We start from the raw sequence: 22,312 nt of genomic DNA, 5'->3' as shown, positions 1-22,312 counted from the left end.
TCTCTGGAGAGATGGAGCCCCATCCATTTAATTTTATTCTCAAATTGGTGTGGCTTTCTTGAGCCAAATATTATCTGCATTGGTATCTGACCCCATTGCATCGGTATTGTCCCCATTGCTCAATCATATCCTCACCTTTGCATTAGTTGTACATACATTTGAAATATTGATGGAATTTTCCTTTCATATTTGCAGCATGTTGCTGCTGTAACAAGATTTTGGACAATGGTTCTACACTCTCCACAAAAATAGTATGGTATGGGTACAGGTTTATTTTCGTTATAATTATATTGTTAGTTGATCTGTAAATAGGTCTTCAAAATGTACACAGTTTAGAGATGAAGCTTGCTGTGTTCATTCATTTATATTTTTTAGCTGTCTAAGTGCACTAAAATTTGAACTCCCATATTTTCCTTCTTTAAGAGTATAAGAGTTGTATTTTCATTAGGTGGCATGACACTGCTTGATAGCTCCAGGTTCTGCGGGGCACTTCTCTTGCAGGCATTTAAGTGTGTGGCAACCTTTAGACCTGATATTGCTTCTTGTCAGAGTGTCTGTCTGATGTTAGCCTTTAGATTGCTGTCAGACCTCCTTTAAAGACCTGTTAGATTTTATCCCCTGTGGACTTGTCTTGGCCAGTGCAATGCGGGGAGTCAGGTTAATTGAAGTAATAAATACAAGACATTGTGTTGTCCCTTTAATCGTTAAAAACCCTAAGAAAATTCCGCCCCCCCTGGTTGTCTGTGTTATATGGATACATGGATAGTTGAGCTTGGCTTGATGAATGAAGTGTTGGTAATTGGGTGAACTGTTGTCTAGGGAGTCCTTTTGGCATGAGTGCACTAAGAGCATGGCAGTCTTATTAGCACATCACTGAGTATAACTCTTGTCATGATTAATGTCACTGTTTTGGTCTGTATCATGAGGCCTAGTGTTTGTAATCCTCATGCTGTAGCACCCTGAGCTTGCCGTAGTATAAAAGTGTTCCTTATATACATGTGCAGTGATCACAGACATTACTGTGCTGATAATCCTATATCTCTGTTCTGCTGCTATATGAAAGGCCCTTTATACTGGGGTTCATGAAAGTGGTGCAAAATAAATAGTTTGTAAAATTTGTATATTAATCATATACTAAATAACAAACAAGTTGTGAAATGCTGGTAAAACAGCTGTGATTAATACATTCTGTTTACTTAAATGAACTTTAATTATTGTACTTAGGCAATAGGAATATGAGATATATATATAAAAAAGTATGGTGTGTGTATATATGTATATAATCTCACACATTCTTCCATTTACCCTTTGATACATTAACTGTTAATGAAAAGTTTGCTTCTTGTCTATTGAAGCATGGCTACATGATCTAAAAGGTTTTCTAAATTTGCCGCTGTTCCTAATGGAAGATTTTGCAAGGTGTGAGGGTTCCGCTGTAGTTTGATTGTATATGTATTTGCTTTCTGTTTTTATTTGCATTTGCTTTTCTACATGTTTTGTAATTAGGTAGTACAGATTCTTAGGATGCAAACCACATTAAGTTCAGAAATTAGCTTTAACATAGGTTTCTGTTGATTTAGTAAGTGTTCTCATTAAAGAAGAGTATTCAACTGGTGTGTGTGATCCTGAAAAGGTTTTTGAAACTTTGAAAAAATGGACATTTGCTCATTCATTCATTGTCTGAAACGGCTGGGCAGGGCTGGATATTGATTGTAAAATGCCATCAAAATATCTAAGCATCTGTGATTCGTTTTATAATTTTAAACACACATTTAACTGAAAAAGTATTTCCAGTGTTTTCAGTGCCTAATCTAAAAAATGTAAGGACAGAGGCATGTTTAACACTGCATTACAGTGCTTTTCCTTCAAATTTTTTAATCCTTAATATTTTTCTACATCTTGCTTGATATAAAACTGCTGTAAAATAAGTTTCTTCACAGGTCATGGTTGCCACTGTGTGATTCTTCTTTTTATGGTGCTGCATAGAATGATATTTTTGGCCATCTGGACACATTTGGCCATAAATAAGTACTGTTCCTACATAGATTGGATGTATTGATATCTATCCTTGCTTAATAGAGTTTCAGATTGCATTTCTTTATGCAGTGGATGACATTGATAGGTGGCAATGTTTTTCTGAAGTATTCTGCATCGCTGTATTTATAACAGTAGCATTGATGGCTTCTCATACAGTGCCATCTGAGGGCTTAAAGGTCACGCACATTCTGCAGTGGTTTCTAGCATTGCCATACGATGACTGACTGAGCATTTTCATAATTTTCTGTATCTTTTTCAATGTCATGTAACATCATATGGTGAGAGACGCTAACAATCCTTTTATGAAGCTGGACACAAATTAGTGGACCATGACCAAAGACCCAAAGACTGAGAACTAGGTGGAAGGTCCATTTATTTTTATATATATATATATATATATATGTATATATATCTCTTGCTTATTTTGGAATGTTTAAGAATTATATTAATATTCTGTAAATGTTGCACTCTCATTTAATACCATCCATGTGAATTCCTAATTGGTTTGTTTACAAAATACAGTCTAGTTAAAATGTTATAAAATTACACTTTTTGCAAAGATCATTACAGACATAGAAAACAAGTTAGATAACAATAACCTAGGCCTATTATTACACAAGATTACAACTTTATGAATATACCCACAATACATATAGCCTTCATCTGCTGCATTTTGTCTAACATTCTATGTAGAAATGCTGTTCTTGCTGCCAGTAGTACGTAGGCTTGTAAGGCTCCACTTTTAATCCAGGTAGCTGTACTTTTAATCCAGGTAGCTCTGCTGTGTCCACCGCAGAGAATAAACTAATTAATATTAGTATTGATATTCTCCTGTTTCCTTCAAGCATTTCAATTGGATCATGTCAAAGCTAGGTGGGGCATGAGGGTGTTTTTAAATGGCTTTTACACTGTGTGGTGTAAAATTATTGGAATTATTAGTGGAATGTAGAGATTTGTAGAATGTAAAATATCAGCTTAAGTATCCTAAATTGTTTACTAATCTCTTATGTTTTCCAGCTTATTGGTTTGACTTTAATGTACTGCGTGTTATTTATAATTGTTGTGTAAGTTAGCTAAATATTTATAATCCGCCTCATAACTTCTCCTAATTTTCAAATTTTATGTAGCTGATTTTCACAAAATGTAATTTAAAAATACAACACTGCACATTGACAACACATGTAACCATTAATTGTTCCTAATTTTAGAAAATGGCTTCTTTGTCTGCGGAAGGTGGCATTTCCTGTTTTTATGTTGTGACCCAGCATTTGATTAGCTCTAAGCAAGTAATTTGTAGGCTATGCAGGCTTCTTGTGATCCTTAACACATGGGTCCATCAGCCATTTTAAAAAGTGTGAAATTTCTCAGGTAAGAAATGGTAGGACTCAGCTGAGCATCACAATTCTGACAGCCTGTAAATCAACACAAATGTCAGATCCTCTGGTAGGGAGCATTACATTAGGGAAGGAGGAACTGAGAATTAAGGTTTTCTTTTTTTCTGAGGACTAAAACAATTCTAATATCAACAACAATAAAATAAATACAATTATTTTGAGTGCATTCAGTGAAATATTTGAGGTGTTTGTTTAAGGAATTTTTAGCTATTGTTATTACTTTTGTTAAATCCAGTGGCAAAAAGGCTAAATAAAGTCTCATAAAAGTGACCAGACATTTATGAATTAGTCCAGCTTACTCTGAATATTTGTTAAATTTCAGGCTTGCATTGTGAGGTTTTTAGAATTCATAGCTGTCTTCTTCATTCTGTTTCATTATTATTTACTGACCTTTAGAATTGTCTTTGTGGACAACATACACAGAAGGGTCATGTGTAGCAGCAAACGTGCATAAAATTAATGATCTGTGTTGATGTATGCAATGTATTTTCCCACATACAGTCCTTTTGAAATACTGTAACATATGTGTTAACAGTATTTAAATTGAATTATTTGTTGGTGACAGGTTGATATAATTTCTAGACAGTGATTTTCACAGTTTTGGTAAGAAATCTCCAGCATAATGTTAAAGCGGAGAAGAGGTCTGTTGTAGAATATTGTCTTGTGAATTGAAGGGCATGTTGCTCACCCCTAGTAAATCAACACCTACGCAAGCAAAACAGCAGCAGTCCTTGTAGATTTGCGTTAGAAATGCAGAGGTTAAGGAAAAACCAGTATTGGCTTTATTTGGGACCGTTTGTTTTCAAAACAGTGACTTGTTTTCCTTTCTTCTAAACCTTTTCAAGCTTAACAGGATCTTTCTTCATTAATGAGAAGGCATTTCTTACTGACAAGTGTTTTAGAACGCTGTATTTTTTTGGCATTTATAACTCAAGATCTGGAACAGAGGAAACTGCTTTTGACGTGTCAACTCATGGTAACTGATTTGTTTTATAATAAATTAAATCAATAGAGCCAGCAACCTTCCATTGAATTTCTTTTTCTTCCTGTCTTCTTTTAAGTAGAATAGAAAACCAGTCTGTGTGATTAAAATAAAAATTAATTCTTTATATTATCTGAATGTATCAATTTATTTATTCATTTATTTTAATTTATATTTATCAGCTTAATTGAATTATGTAGGAAACATAGATGCTTAAAGGTATAGTTCACGATTGTACTCAAACATCTTTTTATAAAATTCAGAAGATGTTCCTAGTTCTAAAATCTGTTGGTGTGTTTGAAATCGATCCAATGTGTTTATGAACCCTCAGTGTCTGTAAATGAATGAAAAAACAAATTGGCTCGATCTGGTATGCTAGTCTGTCCCTCTCTCCAAATATTGAAAAACACAAACAGAAATGAGGATTGTTTTATTTCTGTTCCATATGTGGGTAATATTGACTTATTTTTGCTGTTTCGCATTACTTAAGGTGAATATGTCTACTAACTCAGGAGATGGCTAACTGCATTACCGCAAGTGCTACAGAATTAAACAACTTGAGTTACAAATGAGTTTCTGTGGTAATTCACAGTGGATAAAATCTTACAGACAAGTTGAACAATCAGCCACCTACAAACAATAGATATTTTCCCTTAAACATACTGTTCCAGCTTAAAAGATGCTGAGCTTAGAGTTGCATTTCCCTTCTTTTGCTTTATTGAACTTCATATAACTCCTTGTCTTGTTTTGCTTTATCAGGATGTGTTGTTTTCAATCTGGTTGTGTATTCTGCATGTCGTGAGACTTGGGTCTATAAATAGTGCAGTGAGGAACACTGATCCCCAGACCTGCTCTAGTCCAGAGAGGCCTGGTACACATAGTAACAGACCGAGGCTCCAGTTACTCCTGTTCTGAACACACACTGCAGTATAGCAAAACAGAGTACAGGTAGGATTAGCCTCAAATACTAGGACTGCACAAGATTGTAATGTAAAACTTACCTCCAGAGCTTCAGAAATGGATCAGCATGCGCATAGCACACAGTTAAGCAGGTAGTGATTGATTGAAGTTGTCAGTATGCCAGGGGTCGTATCACAATAGCAGCTCCTCAGAACAAAAATAGAAAACATATTTCCTTTTATGGATTTTTTTAATTAAAAAAAACACTAGAAGCATTTTATATTGTGAAAGTTATATGACAGATAAACCAAGACAAATTTGGGATGCACCAGTATTTGTGAGAAATGGTCAACAATATACTTTCAGGTTGTTGAAAGCGAAAATAAGAATAACAGATACAGACCACAAACAACAAAGATTACATAGGCCTGCATTAAAATGTCCAATGAAAAATAATGACAGTGAGAAAATTATTTAAAAACACATTTTCTTTATTTTTTCATTCTATTGTATTTGTGCTATAAATACTGAACATATTAACATGTAATAGTGTCCAGAATTTTTTTGTTGATTTGTGTTGAACGTTGACTTGTACATACAGATACGGTTTCTAGAAGAGAGATGGAAACGCCCCAAAGACAAAGGAAATCCCTGAAGCCCAAGGCAGCTGTCTGACAGCAACCACAACCCTCAAACCACCAAAACGCACATTGCAGGATGTACATCAGATTTGTGTAGCTTTGCAAATCCCTCCATATTAAAAAAACACCAGTCAGTAGCATGTATTTTCAAATGCCTCTGACATTTGGACTCCAATTGTTTTCACACCTCCAGAATATTGAATTGTTTTGTAAAGCTGTGAAGGCAAGGCTAGTCAGTATAGGGTGAAAAAATGGATTTAGAAGAATGTGCAATTAATTGTGATCTAATGATCATATATATTGTTTCGGCAAATCAGAACTCCCAGTTCTCACCCAATATCTTACACCATGCCTGACCAAAAGAAGGAGAATTCACACTGAGCTTATTATCCAACTATACTGAGGAATACCGCTCCATAAATACCTCCCCGGAAGTGAAATTCTGTGGGCTGCGTAAATCTGCAGAAGCAGAGTGATGGGAAGTGAGTAGTGAAGGCTAACAGATATGTGTGCCATGTGACCTCCTGATATCCATAAAGCCTGCTGCATCCTAGCAACAAACACAGGGAAGTCTGTTCCTCTTGGTCATATGTTAACAACAGGTCCGTGTTTACATTTGTTCTTCGCAAGGTCAACATGTTGTGGACAACAGATTCTGATGTGGTCAACTTAAAATGACTAAGCTGTTGGAGGTTTGTGTGTGCATTATGCAATTTGACCTTTTTAGGCATTTATTTTATTTTTATTTTTTTGCCCCACCCACTTCTCGCCAATCTAACAGCCCATCCCAATTTACTGTAAACATACCCATTTTTACCCTTTTTTTTACAAGGGTAAAAAGAAGAATTCCATTGATTCTGTCTTCTTAATTCAGCTGAAAAGACGCAAGCAATATGTATTTAGAATGATTAGATTAAAAAATGGTCCATTCCAGATAAACTGGGTAAAAAATGTTTTAATATTGATAGGAACCAAATTTTACTGTGTCAAATCTAAAACAAATCAAAAAGAATTGTTTTATGATCCTTTTGTAAGGTTGTTAAAACAGAGGCAGAGATGAACATGCTGTATTTTGACTGGGAATGTAAAGACAAAAGATAAAGAACCACCATCTCCCCTCACTGTCCTTATACTGTCTTTCTGTGAGCTGATGGGGCCTAAGTAAGAGCTGGGCATAGTGCATTTCATCATTGATCAGAGGCCAACTGCTAGCAAATTGATTGACAACCCCTAAGTGATGTTGAGATGAATTGATGCATCCACTGGGGGCTGGCATGGCACTATCCCACTCAGTTGTGTCAATGTATAATTAACAAAGGCTAAATACAGACCATAAGTGATTATCATTTTTTTTGGACTTAAACATGCAAATTTATGCTGCTTTATTCCACACTTGTAGGCTGAGATTTAAATACCTACTCCTGCGAAAGAATAATTTGGGTAAATCGTCAGCAATCGACTTAACAATCCTTGGTTACTAACAAAGCAGGGGGCAAGAGAAGATTGTCAGTAACCGTGCTGTTTTGTAGAACAAGTGTGCTGTCTCTCAGTTTACAAAACTGTAAGCTCCATTTCAGACAAGAACAACATAATGGTTGTATTATTTAGAAGCACTTCTGGGTCCAACTAAGGCCTGAACGGTATGTCTGTTGTCTGATACCTAATAAGCTGATAACTTTATTACTGATACAGCTGTAAAAATGCCATGTTCACACTAGGGTTTGAACATATAACTATTATACCGTATACCAAAGTATTTAAAAATGTTATAAAACATTTTTATTGCCAGCATGTGTCATGTGAACTGTTGGGCTTTGCTGAGCAGAACTACACAGCGCAAACACTCCTAAAACCCTTCACTCACAGATATGAGGTTCAGTGCATACAAATATGAAACAATACCACAAATGCCACATTGGAAGACCACATCAATTGACTGCATGATGGAGGATACAACTAAAAAATCCACTGGTATTCATATGCATATGTCTATAATATTCTTAAGATTCAAGTAATATTTAATGTAAAACATTTATTTTCAGCCCAGGTACCGGTTCTAGCTCTTGTCCTGGAGTAGCTTCTTCCTGTACACCCACCATGATTTTCTGTTTTAGAAATATTTTCATGATTGTATTTGATAGATAAGGAACCTTCTGGTCATGATGTACTGCAAGAAACAGAAGCATTTAACGATCAAACCTTAGAAACAGGCTTGAGTAAAATTTTAGCTGTAAAATCTTTTACAAGCATATCATTTCCCTGAGATCATTATAACGTGACAGAATTGAATATTTATGGCTATCATTAGTAACTTTCTTATATTAAATAGACTGCATCTACTACACTGTAATGAGTTTGGCATAAAAAGCACCAGTCCTGGCATGCCAGATATGCCCTTTAAATTGCTGTCATTATCTCAGAGCAAGCACCTATCAAAGCTGAACTATTAATGTGTCAGATGAGATAATGCCTTAAAGTTCTTTAGAGAATTGCAGAGCCTCTCACAATATCTTTCTTGTCTATGAGGGAGATATTCTTCAGTTGTAGTATGAACATGTAAATAATTGAGCAGGCAGGATATGTGTTTCCTTGGAAATGTTGGCTTGGTCTTTTGAATGAGGAACCTCTCACTCATTCACTGGTGCACCCCACACAAACACACATTTATTTACTACTGTCAGGGCTGTCCTCTTCCAGGTTGTGCTGAAAAATGTGCTGAAAAAATCGCAAATCTCTGCACTGCAGGTGCAATAATGCACACCCCAGAACCATAGGCAGCAGGAGTTGCAGAGTAGGTGACTAGGGCCCCCCACTCTGTATCTTTTTTTTTTTTTAAATTCCTTACAGCACGGAGTCTTTAAGTGATGTGACAGTACAAGCAAGGGGCTTTTCTTTTAAGAAAAAGTTTTAATGAATTATCAGATAATTATCAGATGGCTTGACCCTAAAATTTGTAACTAAGCTAACGGACTATAGTTTGCTATATTCTGTATTATAACCGCGGTTTTATATGGTTACTGATTACTCCAAACAGGATTTTGCTGCTGAAATAATGGCCAAATTTTACAACACATTGTGTGACCTCATTTTGCTGGGGTCTGACTGCAATGAAGATTTCCTGGCAAATAAACCACAGTACAAGTAAATGACAGTGTACTGTTTGCATCATTCCAAGCTGCTGCCTCTTGGCTACTTTTTAATTTTGTGTTGTAACAGTGATTTTTGTGAGGAACAAACCTTATTAACTTTGAATGAAAGTCTGTGTAAATAAGTTTTTGGAACATTTCCATCAGCCCATTCTTCATGATTTTTTTTACATAACATGAAGGACAGGTGCTGTGTTCAAATAATATAGTAAACTAAAAAAAATGATAAAACGGATATACATGATTTTCATTGGACAGCAATGATATTAGGGATTTTTTTTGTCCCATCACTTTTTAATGAAACCACATTTTACAGCCATATATGTAGACACATATACAGGGGGTCCTCGACTTAAGACGTTAATCTGTTCCTACGTCGCGTCGTAAACCGATTTTCCGATGTAAACCGATACCGTGTATTATTCCGCCGCACAGACCAAACACGAAGTTCGCGTTACGACATTTATGACGCAGAACCACTTAAGTCGAAAGAAGGCTTTATACAGTAAATAGGAGATGTGTCGTAACCACGAAATATGATACATAACCACTGATATGGAGCAACAGCTGCGTGTGCGCTTGCGAGCCATACACCTCCATAGGCTGCCAAGCAATCACAGCCACGTGACACACACTTTCTTAGACACGCTCTCTTTATGAAACATCTTTCATATGAGAGCCACAGACTGTTTTCACTGTATTTCACATAAGGGTAGAATGTCTGCTCTTCAGGTGTCTTTTTATGGAGCTGTGTTGATTGTTATTGCTTTACATTTATACAACACTTGGGGCTGTCGGATGGGATCAGGACTCTAATTCAGAATTATTAAATCCTTGGCGATAGCAGCTTAAAAAGGTACATGTATTCTGACACTTTGTATTTGACGCTGACAAACTTCACTGTCTCACAAGGTCCCTTGTAAAAGGCACACATTTGTAGAGAAACATAAATCAACACCTGTTAAATGAAGAATACTAACCAACAGGTTTCACTTTCATTTTACACACAGGCATTCTTCAGGTTTAGTCATAAAACCTGTCAGCTGTGATATCCCAGGTTATTACAAACTAAAGAGACTGGCATGACTGAAATGAAATGAAACCTTTGTAACTGGTGTTTCTGGCTGTAGTAGTTTTGTAGCAACTTGGTTATGCATTTAATTACATTGAATCATGTATTTACACGATACCTGATGCCAAGTTGCTAATGTTAACAGAATGTTTATATTAAAAGTGTAAACTCCCTGCTTTGTGGATGGATCAGGGCATTCATATATCATTTCCTGATATTCTATGTTCTGTGTATAGAGCTTCTTTCTGTTTCACACTGTTTGGTGTGTGATATTTGTTTTTTCCTCTTTTGTCTGGTGCAGAATTTGGAAAATGTTGTTCAATGTTGTTAATTTCTGTTTCACTTGCACGTAGAGATTTTTATTTGTTTATTTATTTAGGTATGGTGGTCTTGCCTCATGAATGTACTGTGAGCTCTCGTTAACGCTTCATACTTCACTTCTCTCAATTGTACCTAATTACTCCCAACCTGTTCCTTAACCTTCACTGAGACTCAAAGCCCAGCCTGAGGTGGTAGTAGGACCCTTTAGTCAGTAAAGCCCTCAGCACAGCACAGTAAGCTGCTTCACGCTTCATTTGAATTCAGTTTTCAGGGTGACTTTCCCCTCTGTGACTTCGAAAATCACTGACAGCAGGAGCTTTGGAAGGCTGCGCCACGCTCTATGCCCTTAAGCACAGGGAAAGACGGAGAGAGGGAAAGAGAGAAAGAGTCTTCATTTGCTCAGTCTTGCTTTCCAATCTGGCCTTTTTAAGAACCTGATTATACATTCATATACTGCAGTCAGCCAAGGGCAAACATATGTTTTGTATAGCCTACTAGCGTCCTCCTAACAGGCTTGTTTTGTCTCTGCAGTGGCTCTGTAGTGATCTAACTGTAATGTGAGACTCTATGCTGACCATTGCAGCACTGTCTGCAGGTGGGAGGGTCACGTTCTTTTTTACAACATTTTGAAGAAATAGGGTTTAGAAGAACCTTCACCACTTAGATCTTCTGTTTAAATTGTTATGACATCTCTGTTACGATAAGCATGATTTATTTAGATGTCTTTTAAAAGTGAGAAAATCACTAATCAGCTCATCAGGTTCTTCCTGAGTGAAAGTTGATGTGTAGTAGCTTATCAAATATCAAAACAGCCACAGTAGGGAACCACCGGCCCAGCAGAGTTAGACTGGGCTCAGTGGCTTTCTCAGTTTGCCCTCTGTTACTGTGGTAAAACGTCAAGAAAAAACATTGCGTAAGAATGGTTCTATTTATCAGTCTTTTTGACATCTCAGTTTAAATGCTGGTGTTTTAACCGAAGTGGAAAAGAGGCAGCTTCTAGCAGACATTTAGTATGGCAGTCAAATTAATCTGCATACCCCTTCTTGTTACGTAACACGCACCCTGGTGCTGTGTAATTTAAAATTAATGCTGCAAATAGGATTTGGCAATACAGTAATTTACAGCGTGTCATATAAAGTATGATGCAGTCAGAAATAAGGATTTTCTTAAAATGCCTTTAGGACATTCTTTCTAGTGTTGAGATGTTTATACAAATGAAAAGTTTACAGGGATGTTACAATAAGCTGTAAAGTAAGTAATTTAATCTGCAGAGCATCAGAAAAATGTTACTGGTGTGATGAAATATAAAAAGTACTTGTAGAGTCATTTTCATTTCTTTGATAATTACATGATAAATGTGAAAAGCTTCAGCTGGATCATTAATTGCCGTTAATTCCTGTTTTTCTTTCTCTCTCAGAGGAATAATGATGAGAATGGGAACTGTTCTGGGGGCAGTATGGAATTCCCCACCACTAACCTGTATGAACTGGAGAGCAGAGTTTTTACTGACCACTGGTCAATCCCCTACAAGAGAGAGGAGTCCCTCGGCAAGTGCCTCATTGCCTCCACCAGCCTTGCCAGACTGGGTAAGATTGCACTGCTGCACAAAAGAGTGTATGTGGGAAAAAAAATCAGCAAAGGGATCAGGCTTAGTAAAGTATTTTTATGTTTCATATTTAAATGTGATAGAGAAAATTCATTTACATATGTACTGTATACACTGTCCCCATTCTTTGATTGTTAATGCTTTGTTTATTTTAGTGTGTTATGCTTTCTGTGTGTGTCTGAATCTGATCATTTAATTTCCGTTTTTCCTTAGGCCTGGCTGATGCAGATGAGAACTGTAAGAGATTCATGGATAGATGCATGCCTGAGGCCTTCAAGAAGGTGTGCTAATGTTTGTGCACCCGTGTCATCCACAATGTTAATACTAGCAATACTGCTATTGTGGATGCTGTAAATACATCCTTTTGATACATATACATGGTCAATCTTGTATATATTTTTATTTACAGCTTCAGCTCATAGGGCTGAAGGACTTCAGGATATCTACCTAATATTAGTTTCTCAAATGATTATTACAGTTGTGTTTTTACTATTTTCCAATTCCAATTTTGAATGCTGGTTGTGAAGTGCCAGACTGTCATTTAGTAGTTGTTATTTACCCAGCAGTGTTTGACTGATGTGATTAGTGTAATAATCCTTTATATATAGTCTGAGTATGGCCATTTAAAAATCATAAATACATTGCACTTAATGATAAAGGGTAGGATTAATATTATAACACTTGCAGTTTGAAAATTGCACTCAAATTGTAATTTTGATTTAATAGTTTAGCCCATCAGCATATATTTCACTGTATATAAATTTTATTTTCTTCTTGCCCTCTCACCCTCTGTTTTCCTCTCCTCTGTAGTTGTTGACATCAAGTGCAGTGCATAAGTGGGGGACAGAGATTCATGAAGGCATCTACAACATGCTGATGCTACTAGTGGAATTGGTGGCAGAACGGGTCAAACAAGACCCCATTCCTATTGGCCTTATGGGAGTACTGACTATGGTGAGAAAACGGATTCCAAGGCTCCACCTCAAAAATATTATCTTCTCACTCGGAAATGAAGGCTCTTTAAAAATCTTTCATGTCAGATAACTTGGCAGTCACAAATTAAAAGCATTCTTAATCTGTCACCTGTTTAAATATTAGGGCAAAATTAGCCCTTTCTAGGAGTTTGTTATTCCCTGTTGAATAACAAAGACTCCTATTCCCCAATTTGCATGGCCTTGTCATTTCCTTCAATATATTTCATATATTCAATATATCATAAACTGCTAGTGCATTCTTGGTTTGTTTTTTGACTAATCCGTATATTCTGAAAATATAAGTTGATTGTTATATCAAATATTTCTTTAGCTGCAGACATTTGGTATGGATAGCCACTGTATAGCATTGTAAAACAGCTAGCAATGTAGTGGGTGGGCAACAGGCTGGGCACAATGAGCAACCTTAGTTGTTAGGTGTAGCTGGTTGCTGATTGGATCATAAACGGCCACAGCGGCATTATTGGTTAGGCGTAGTGTTACACAGTATACCAGTTCTAGAAAAGTATCTCAATACTTTGTCATTATAAATGGTACAGTACCCCATATAATGAGTACTGGTACTTTAAGAATAATTTGATAAGAGCGGTATTTCCACATGGGGGCAGTGTGCACCCGCAGTGCTTTGCCTCCTCTCCCTCCCTTAATGATTTTGCCACTAGTTATAGTGACTTTTCAGACCTATAGAACCTGACTAAAATGAGCGACTTTCTGTACAAACCTTAGCTACATTATATAGAAGAGGATCGCTGGTAGCACGACTCATTAGAACACCCGGACTGACCATGTGCAGGAGAGACGTCTCTCTCTCTCTCTGCGGCTTCTCTGCTCCTGAAGACAGAGCTCCGGGAGACACTGTTTCCTCAACGTGACACGTCTGCTCCAGAGACGGAGCAGCACAGTCGGTCCGCATGAGTTGTAAATGTGAAAAAGTGCTGCCAAAGACAAGTTTGCTTCTTTTTATAATGCATTTATTCATTTTTCTGAACTCCTGAACTAAGATCCCATAATTGATTGAGGCATTCAGGTTTATTCAAACAGAAAATGTCTCTTATGAATGTATGACATCGGGCCGAAGGCATGATTGGACCCAGACATGGTGAAATGTCACGTGTGGCGTCACACTTCACAAGTAGATACTAGCGATTTTGCCAACCGCTCTCAGCTTATAGCGAGAAAATACGTTACTTTTCCTGACTTTTTTTTAGGTTTTTGCGATGGTATCGTTTCAGTATCTGTATTGAAATATGTAGGCAGATATTGTATCAAAAGTCATCATTTTGTAACAATATTGTATTAAAAGTCATAATTATCGTGACAACACTAGTTAGCTGTAGGATACTATTTCATTTAAATGTTTGTAAGGTGCACTTTTCTGCTTAGATCCTAAAGGGCCACAGCAAACACAGTGTTCAAATGTTCAATGATGATAACAGAAATGTTGTGGTAGCTGGTAGGAAGAGAGTGGGGTGGGCCCTATGTGAAGTTTAATAGTTTGACATAGTATATGTTACATCTTCTTCTGTGTATAATTAATCATCACATTTGTGTTGTTTTTTCAGACAGTGACTCTGACTGAAGTAACCATGTGAAAGCCCTAAATCTATCTCTCTATCTCTCTCTCTCTCTCAAAATTTCTCTGTTTGTCTCTCAGGCCTTTAACCCTGATAATGAGTATCACTTTAAAAACCGTATGAAGGCAAGTCAGAGGAACTGGGCTGAGGTGTTTGGGGAGGACAATATGTTTGCTGTCTCTCCCAGCTCCAGCTACCAAAAGGTAATCAACCACCTCCACACATTTCATTTAACCCAGCTGCTTTGTGGCAAATTCTGATTTGTTGGACCACATGATACTTTTCCATTTCTCTTCAGTCCATCTTAAAAGAATTTAGGCCCAAAGAAGGTGGTGGTGTTTCAGGATCGTCTGCGTGTGTAGATAGATATATTAATTGATTGATTTTTCTTTAAATGTTAGAGTTTTAACTTGAATATCTGGATGCTCCAACAAATTCTAAACTTTAGCACTAAGCTTTCATCATTTACTTTTTTATTGTGTGTTTGTAGGAGCCTCATGGTTGGCTGGTAGATCTTGTGAATCGGGTAAGCACCTACTGTTTTTATGTGTATGTAGTAATTCAATACTTTTATATATTAGATTTCAGGTTGGTATTTAGAAAAATATAGTTTTTAAAGATACTACAATTTAGCTGTTTGTATTGAAACATTAGTTTTTGTATAGCTTTTTAAAAGACTATAATCACTGTGTTCAATTAAAAAGACTATTTTAAAATCATTGCTTTGCTAATTGAGAATTGATTGTGCAATCCATCCATTCCATCAGGGATGCAGGCAACACAAGCCCTAAGAAAAAGAGGAAATAAGCCACTCTTTCTTTGCCAAGTGTTAACTTAAGATTATTACCAATATTGCAGATATTTAAATACTGTTAAATATTACTAGACCTTGTTTTAACATGTAATAACTGTTACATGAATCCCTCTCGCTTTCATTCTCTCTCACTGTCTGTGCAGTTTGGAGAGATGGGTGGCTTCACAGCAATTCAGAGCAAGCTGAATCAGGAGGAGATGGAGATAGGGGTAAGGTGGACTTAAAATGTGTCAATGGTCAAATCCCAGTGATTGATATCAGACAGATAACAATTTCTGGATATCACATAAGAATACAAAATTAATTCTGTGTAGTCTCATTTTTAAAAAAAAGTTAAATTAGTGGATGACTTTTTTTTTTTAATGTTTTATCTATAATCTGTTTATCTGTTTTAGTCATATAAAAGTCACATGGGCTGCACCTTCTCATATGTACAGTATTAGGAGAGAGGGTTAGCATACTTGTACATTGAATGAGTTTGCAAAAGAAGTCTCCTTCCACATTTAAACTACAGGCTCAGTAGCATCTTTTTCATTCAGGGCAACCATATTGTGATGTAAGGAAATCTGGCAGAGTTTATAATGAATGATTTATTAATCATAGTGCTTTGGAGATGGGCGAGGAGTCAGAAGGAGTGTATGTGAGTGAGTACAGAAAGAGTTCACTGAGGCCAACAGTTCAATTATGTCCAATGTGTTAAATAAAGTGTTTATCCCTGTTTGAGTTAATCCTTTTCTAAACAGAAAATGAAATGAGGAGAAGAGAGGAAGTGGCTCGAAGATTAAGAGGAACTTAAATTGAAAGACAGGTGTTGGGGGCAGGTCAATGATATAGCATAGGTGTGTGTTGGGGAATTCCTTTAATTCTCTTGCCAGGAAAACTGAGCTGATTTATTAACTTCTATTAATTAAGTCTGAGGCCATGGTTTTCTCCCAGAAACAGATGGCATGCTCCCTTTAGGTAGGGGATGAGAACCTACCTCAATTGAAGGAGTTCAAATATCTCAGAGTCTTGTCATGAGTGATGGGGTAAAGGGAGTGTGAGTGTGACCATAGGATAGGTGCAGCATCAACAGTAATGCGGTCACTGTACAGGATGGTTGTGGTGAAGTGAGAGCTGAGCAATAAAGCAAAGCTCTTAGTTTACCAGTCAATGAGCTCTGGGTAATGACAAAAAGAACAAGATTGCGAATACAAGGGGGTTACTGGCCGGATTCTCCGTGATCGTGTGAGGAGCTCAGTGATTAGGGAGGAGCTTTGAGCTGAGTCGCTGCTCCTACGCTTTCGGGCATCTTATTAGCATGCCTTCTGGATGCCTCCCACTGGAGGTATACCAGGCATGTCCAACTGGAAGTAGGCCCTGGGGTAGACCCAGGACAGGCTGGAGAGATTTGATCTCCCAGCTGCCCTGGGAACGCCTGGGGATCCTGGAGGAAAGTTGCAGGAGACCGCCTGGGTTTCTTTGCTCTCCCTGCTTTTCACTGCGACCCTGAAATGGATCAAGTTAAAAGATGAATAAAAGAATGAATAGTCGGAATTAACTCTCTCCTATGATTAAGGTTAGCTATCTTATTTATTTATTTTTACTGCCATTGACACAGACTTTAATAAATCACAGCTCTTCAACATGATGTTATAACCCACATAAATTAAACCTGGTTAAGACAACATTGTTGATGATATAGGTTATTAAATGCAGTGAAATTTGGTGATCAGTATTAGGATGTATAAAGATTTGAGTTAAGTGACTGGTTCAAGTTCGATGGTAGCCCACTAAAGAGGTTTAGACAGGCTGGGGTCACCCCCCTCTGTGCACTGGCCTAAATGCGCCCCCTTGTTAGCTGCCTGTAAAGCCGCCTTGTCTCGGGTTCCGGACGCTTGCTTTTTGAAGGCACACATTAGCATGTGCTGAGCGCCACGGCGGAGAGATAGCGCAGTGACAGGGAAAAGATGCTTTGATTTAAGATTTGCATGTGAAAGACTGTGACACAGGAACAGGATGTAGGAGGCGAGCTTTTAGAGGGGAACGTTGTCTATTGCTACACCTGACCTGCTGTAGCCATACTACTTTGCTGCTGGCTCAGAGCCAGGCCCACAGAGAAACTGTGATTGGGGAGTTCATGTCCAAAGGGACGCCCATAGGCAGTAGTTGCACTGCTGAAGGGAATGAAGAGGAGAATAGGAGGAGGAAGCTGCCTCGTCTCCTCCCTCCTGTGTTCCTTTTATTCAATCCTACTCTGCGAACGGAAGAGAAGTCATTTAATCCAGAACAGAGAACTGATTCATCCCAGCTCTGTCTCTCTGCTTCTGCTTCTGCTGTCTCTACTGCCTAGCATTAGTGTGTCTGCATGTAAGCAAAGGTGTGTGTCATCCCGAGGACACGACTATTCAGTTTAAAATGAAAACAAATATTTAATACTGTTTCCTGATTGTTGTAGTTTTATACTGCTCATCGAGAGGTAGCCTATAATGGAATACAAAGGTTTTGAGCATGTTTTCTTAATATGTTTGCAATAGGTTAACATGACTAGCCAGGTTTCTTTTGAGCAAAACCGCAACATTAGTGCTAGCATAAACAAACCACAATTTAGTGTCTGTGACAGCTAGCCCTTGCAAATAATGGCATATTCCACACATTGTACCACTTTGCTGTGATCCTAGCACTCAGAATTCTGAGTCAAATGATTTTCTGTTTAAGTTTGTAATTCTATTTTGAAAAGAAAAACACAAAATCTGTATTTAGACTAAACATCATCTTCTTACTGAGGAAATTGAAAGACACATGGTGTTCTCCAAATTTGAATGGCAGTATTTGTCAGCTTTCAGTGATGTGTAAGCTTGTGAGTTTGGCACATGCAAGGTTTTTACCTTGTAGATTCCAATGCCATGCTGTGAGCAATGCCATACATGTCTAATTAAAAAGAGATTTTAACAGTTCTTAAGAAGCTTAGGTCTTTGAACATTCACCCTACTGAGGAACTGGGACAGTTTGAATCCCAGTTATACAACGAGTAGAGTAATTGTACTTCCTCAGTTGGATAGCACACAGTGTAGTGTATTAAAGTTTGTAAAAAAAATTTAAGCAAGTACTTTAATACTTTAAAAGCTTCAAAATCATTATTTTGATGCTCCACTGATCTGTAATCCGGAGAATAGAGTCCCTGTCTTTGTTACGCTGTGCTCAGCACTGCAGAAACTGTACTATGTAACTTTTAGAAGAGGGGTGATTTTAGGACAGTGCTGTAAAAGTTAATTACAATTGTCGACTGTAGGGGGAGCCCGGGAGCAAAAATACGTACTTGGTATTCTTTTAGGCAACATTCCTACAGCAGGTAAAGGGACCTAAATCCCATCTGTTTCCTCATATTGAAATCTGATCTGTGGCAATGCGACTGTCTTAAGTGCCAGATTGGAATTCTTATGAATTTGAGAATGATTTCCAGACTCCAGTCCAAAGCATTTTCATTTTAATTTGATGTGCATTAGGGCATGGCAATAGACTGGTCAAAGCATTTTCATTTTGTGATATTCCTTAATCCAGTCTCTTTTCTCGAATTTATGAGAAATTAGGTATTAAGTGTTTTATGAAACAAACAAAAAAGAGAAGATCTTTTTTAGTAGTTCTATATCAGTTTTATATTTTTAATATCATTATAAAGCTGATAAATGTGAATCATGAAAATATAAAACCCATTACATCAGCGTTGTCTAGTTCAAATATTTAGATTTGAGCTTAAATTCAAATATGGGCCACTCTTACCTGCTGTGTGAATTTAGCCTTAAATGATTTTACACTGAGTTGTTTGTAAATTGGCTCCTTTTTTTGCATAAAAAAGAAACTGACAACTTTTTATTGGACCTGCAAACCCAGAAATAAATGTATTAAAATAAGAATTAAACAATATCAAAATTAAAAACGGGCGGCACGGTGGCGCAGCAGGTAGTGTCGCAGTCACACAGCTCGGGTTCGATTCCCGCTCCGGGTGACTGTCTGTGAGGAGTTGGTGTGTTTTCCACGTGTCCACGTGGGTTTCCTCCGGGTGCTCCGGTTTCCTCCCACAGTCCAACACACATTGGTAGGACTCACATAGGCGACTCAAAAGTGTCCGTAGGTGTGAGTGTGTGAGTGAATGTGTGTTTGTGTCTGTGTTGCCCTGTGAAGGACTGGCGCCCCCTCCAGGATGTATTCCTGCCTTCCGCCCAATGATTCCAGGTAGGCTCTGGACCCACCGCAACCCTGAATTGGATAAGCAGTTACAGATAATGAATGAATGAAAAAAATTAAAAACAATCACATGTGGCATGGGCTGTGTCTACATTTTTCCTACCATCATACCATCTCAAAATAATAATGCACTGTATTACTCAGGGATGGTGGGGTGCACTGTCAGTCAGTCTGTGTGAGCATCACTAACTGTGAGTAAGGGTCAAGTGAAGGGTTTATGCGCTGTGTGTTTTAGCTCAGCACAGCCTGACAGTGCACGCCAATTCATGATTAAAAACTCATTTTTGAGAGCAAATTTTGGGGACTGGTCCTGAAGGAGCAGAAAAGTTTGAAAATAAGTTAAATAAGACCGGTTATACACTGTGTAGAAGCATAGCTGGTCAGCTAATCTGCATTTGTGGTTTAGTACACCACAGCAGATGTTTTTTTTCCAGCTAACTCTTCATACCTATGAGCACACAGTCCAGTGAAGGGTCTTTTGAGTAGTTTGTTTTCAGCTTCATTCTTCTCTTTTAACCCAAACTCAACACTAAACTCTCAACTATGGTGGGCTACTGGGCTTGTGTATTTTTTTTTTCTTTTTTTTTTTCTCTTTTTTCTCCTCTTCCCTCTCTCCCCTCACCCGTTTTCAGACTGTGGGCTCCCACAGTGCCATCTCCCTGTGGCTCTCTTAAATGCACAGGAATGAACTCTGGCCTTGGATTCAGACACAGAACAGAAATTTGACACACCACACTCATTGTAATTTTGAAATACAGTCCTCATTTTCAGATACCACACTTATCCAGTTCAGGGTCACGGTGGGTCTGGAGCCTACCAGGAATAACACCCTGCAGGGAGTGCCCGTCTATCGCAGGGTGACACACACTCACACTTTCAGTTACACACTCACACCTGTGGACTTTTTTGAGTAGCCAATCCATCTACCTATGGGGGCTGTGGGAGCAAACCGCAGCACCCGGAGGAAACCTATGCAGACGCTAATATCGCTTTTTTTACCAACGTGCAGTGGGCTCCGTTTCAGTTTGTGGGCATAATTTAGAAACATTCGATGCATTTCCACCAACAAAAATAGGTTCTGGAACCCAAAAAGTTGGTTTACAGCAGGAACCAGTGAATATTAGGTTTTTCAGCACACACTGTGACATCTGTGGGCGTGTCTAGTTATACAGGATCAAGGAGTAATGGTGAGACCCACGAAGTGTGTACAGTGTAGTCTTCTATGTCTTCTTTTGATCCATGATTGCTTTTTGGAGAAAAACATGCGTCTGTAACAACAGCACAAATGGTCACAGGTAGTCTAAACGCTATACTATTTTCTTACTTCTTTCTTACTTCTGTTTACTGCTGCTGTGCAACGCCCTCTGTTTGATATTCTGTGATGTATCTTTGGGTTCCACTAAAACTGGTGTAAACGCAGGCTGGTTCTCTGAAAAGCACCAAGGTTCTTCTAAGTCAGAATCGAACCAGTTCAAGAACCAAAGATCTTTTGCTGGAAAAGGGCTATGAAAGAACACACCAAACTCCTCACAAACATTCACCTGGAGTGGGGTTCAAACCCACAACCCCAGTACCCTGGAGCTGTGAGACAGCGACACTACCTGTTTCGCCACCGTGCCACTTCGTAATCATATTACTTCAGAGTTTCAGAGTGTTTATAGGTTTTGGGTTGTATATGTGTACATTTTGATTTCTATTTTTATTTCTTCAGTGTGTATCTGCGCTGGTGCAGCCACTTGGTGTGTGTGCAGAGTACCTCAACTCAAGCCTGGTCCAGGTTAGTTTCTTCCCATTTACATCAACAAACTAATTCCTTCTCAGCATTTATCCGCAGAGACTTAGAGCAGCATAAACACCGTATTGATAAATTTTTCCAGTTCATGTAAATGTATGATTGAGAAGTAGCAGTAAAAAGCAACAGGTGCTGGATGAGTCATTCCATGCATCATTAGGCTTTTGGAAAAATAGACTGTCTACGTGACTGGATAATATGGATCATAGAAACATAGTAAATTCTGCAAACAGTTTTTGCTAGTAATTGGAGCAATTAAGATACTATAGACAAAGCACATTTAGGCTGAATATATACATTTTTTTAAACGTGTAGCATTGACTGAGCTAAAATTTGTCTTGCAGCCCATGCTGGACCCAGTCATCCACAAGATGATTACATATGTGCAGAATCTTGAAGAGAAAGACCTGAAGGACAAGGTACAGATGCTACACAGTACATTGCTGCAATATCTTACTTTTGTCTGAAGTCTGAATTCAACAGAAACTCATTTTTCCCCGTTTATTGACATTAAAAAATAGATTTGTTAGAAATCTTTCAACATTTATTCCTTTGTCTCTCACACCATAGCGATTAGTGAGCATTCCAGACCTCCTGTCTGCCATCAAGCTGCTCTGTATGAGGTTCCAGCAGGAGCTGGTGAATGTGGTAGATGACCTCAGGCTGGACATTCTCCTGCGGATGCTCAAGACACCTCACTTTAGTGCTAAGATGAACTCCCTCAAAGAGGTTTGGGTTGTTAATACACAGCTTCTGAGCTGCCTATAGCACACAGCATGTGTAATGAATAGTTTTGCCTCAGTATGGCCTGGCTAGT

General features: G+C 38.0%; 1 protein-coding gene across 1 annotated transcript in view; it reads left to right on the top strand.

The window, feature by feature from the left end:
- The window catches only part of usp24 (ubiquitin specific peptidase 24), a 57,679-nt gene that overhangs the window by 2,307 nt on the left and 33,060 nt on the right, over window positions 1-22,312 (top strand). Inside the window, exons 2-10 of the mRNA XM_066676056.1 lie at window positions 11,911-12,079; window positions 12,313-12,380; window positions 12,910-13,053; window positions 14,746-14,868; window positions 15,156-15,191; window positions 15,623-15,688; window positions 21,415-21,480; window positions 21,840-21,914; window positions 22,066-22,224. Of these exons, the coding sequence (XP_066532153.1) occupies window positions 11,911-12,079; window positions 12,313-12,380; window positions 12,910-13,053; window positions 14,746-14,868; window positions 15,156-15,191; window positions 15,623-15,688; window positions 21,415-21,480; window positions 21,840-21,914; window positions 22,066-22,224 (906 nt within the window). The remainder of the gene's footprint in view (window positions 1-11,910; window positions 12,080-12,312; window positions 12,381-12,909; window positions 13,054-14,745; window positions 14,869-15,155; window positions 15,192-15,622; window positions 15,689-21,414; window positions 21,481-21,839; window positions 21,915-22,065; window positions 22,225-22,312) is intronic.

Source organism: Hoplias malabaricus, chromosome 7, assembly GCF_029633855.1.
Source record: "Hoplias malabaricus isolate fHopMal1 chromosome 7, fHopMal1.hap1, whole genome shotgun sequence".
Taxonomy (NCBI): Eukaryota; Metazoa; Chordata; class Actinopteri; order Characiformes; family Erythrinidae; genus Hoplias; species Hoplias malabaricus.
The sequence above is the reverse complement of the archived record's forward strand: the minus strand, read 5'-3'. Positions and strand labels throughout refer to the sequence as shown.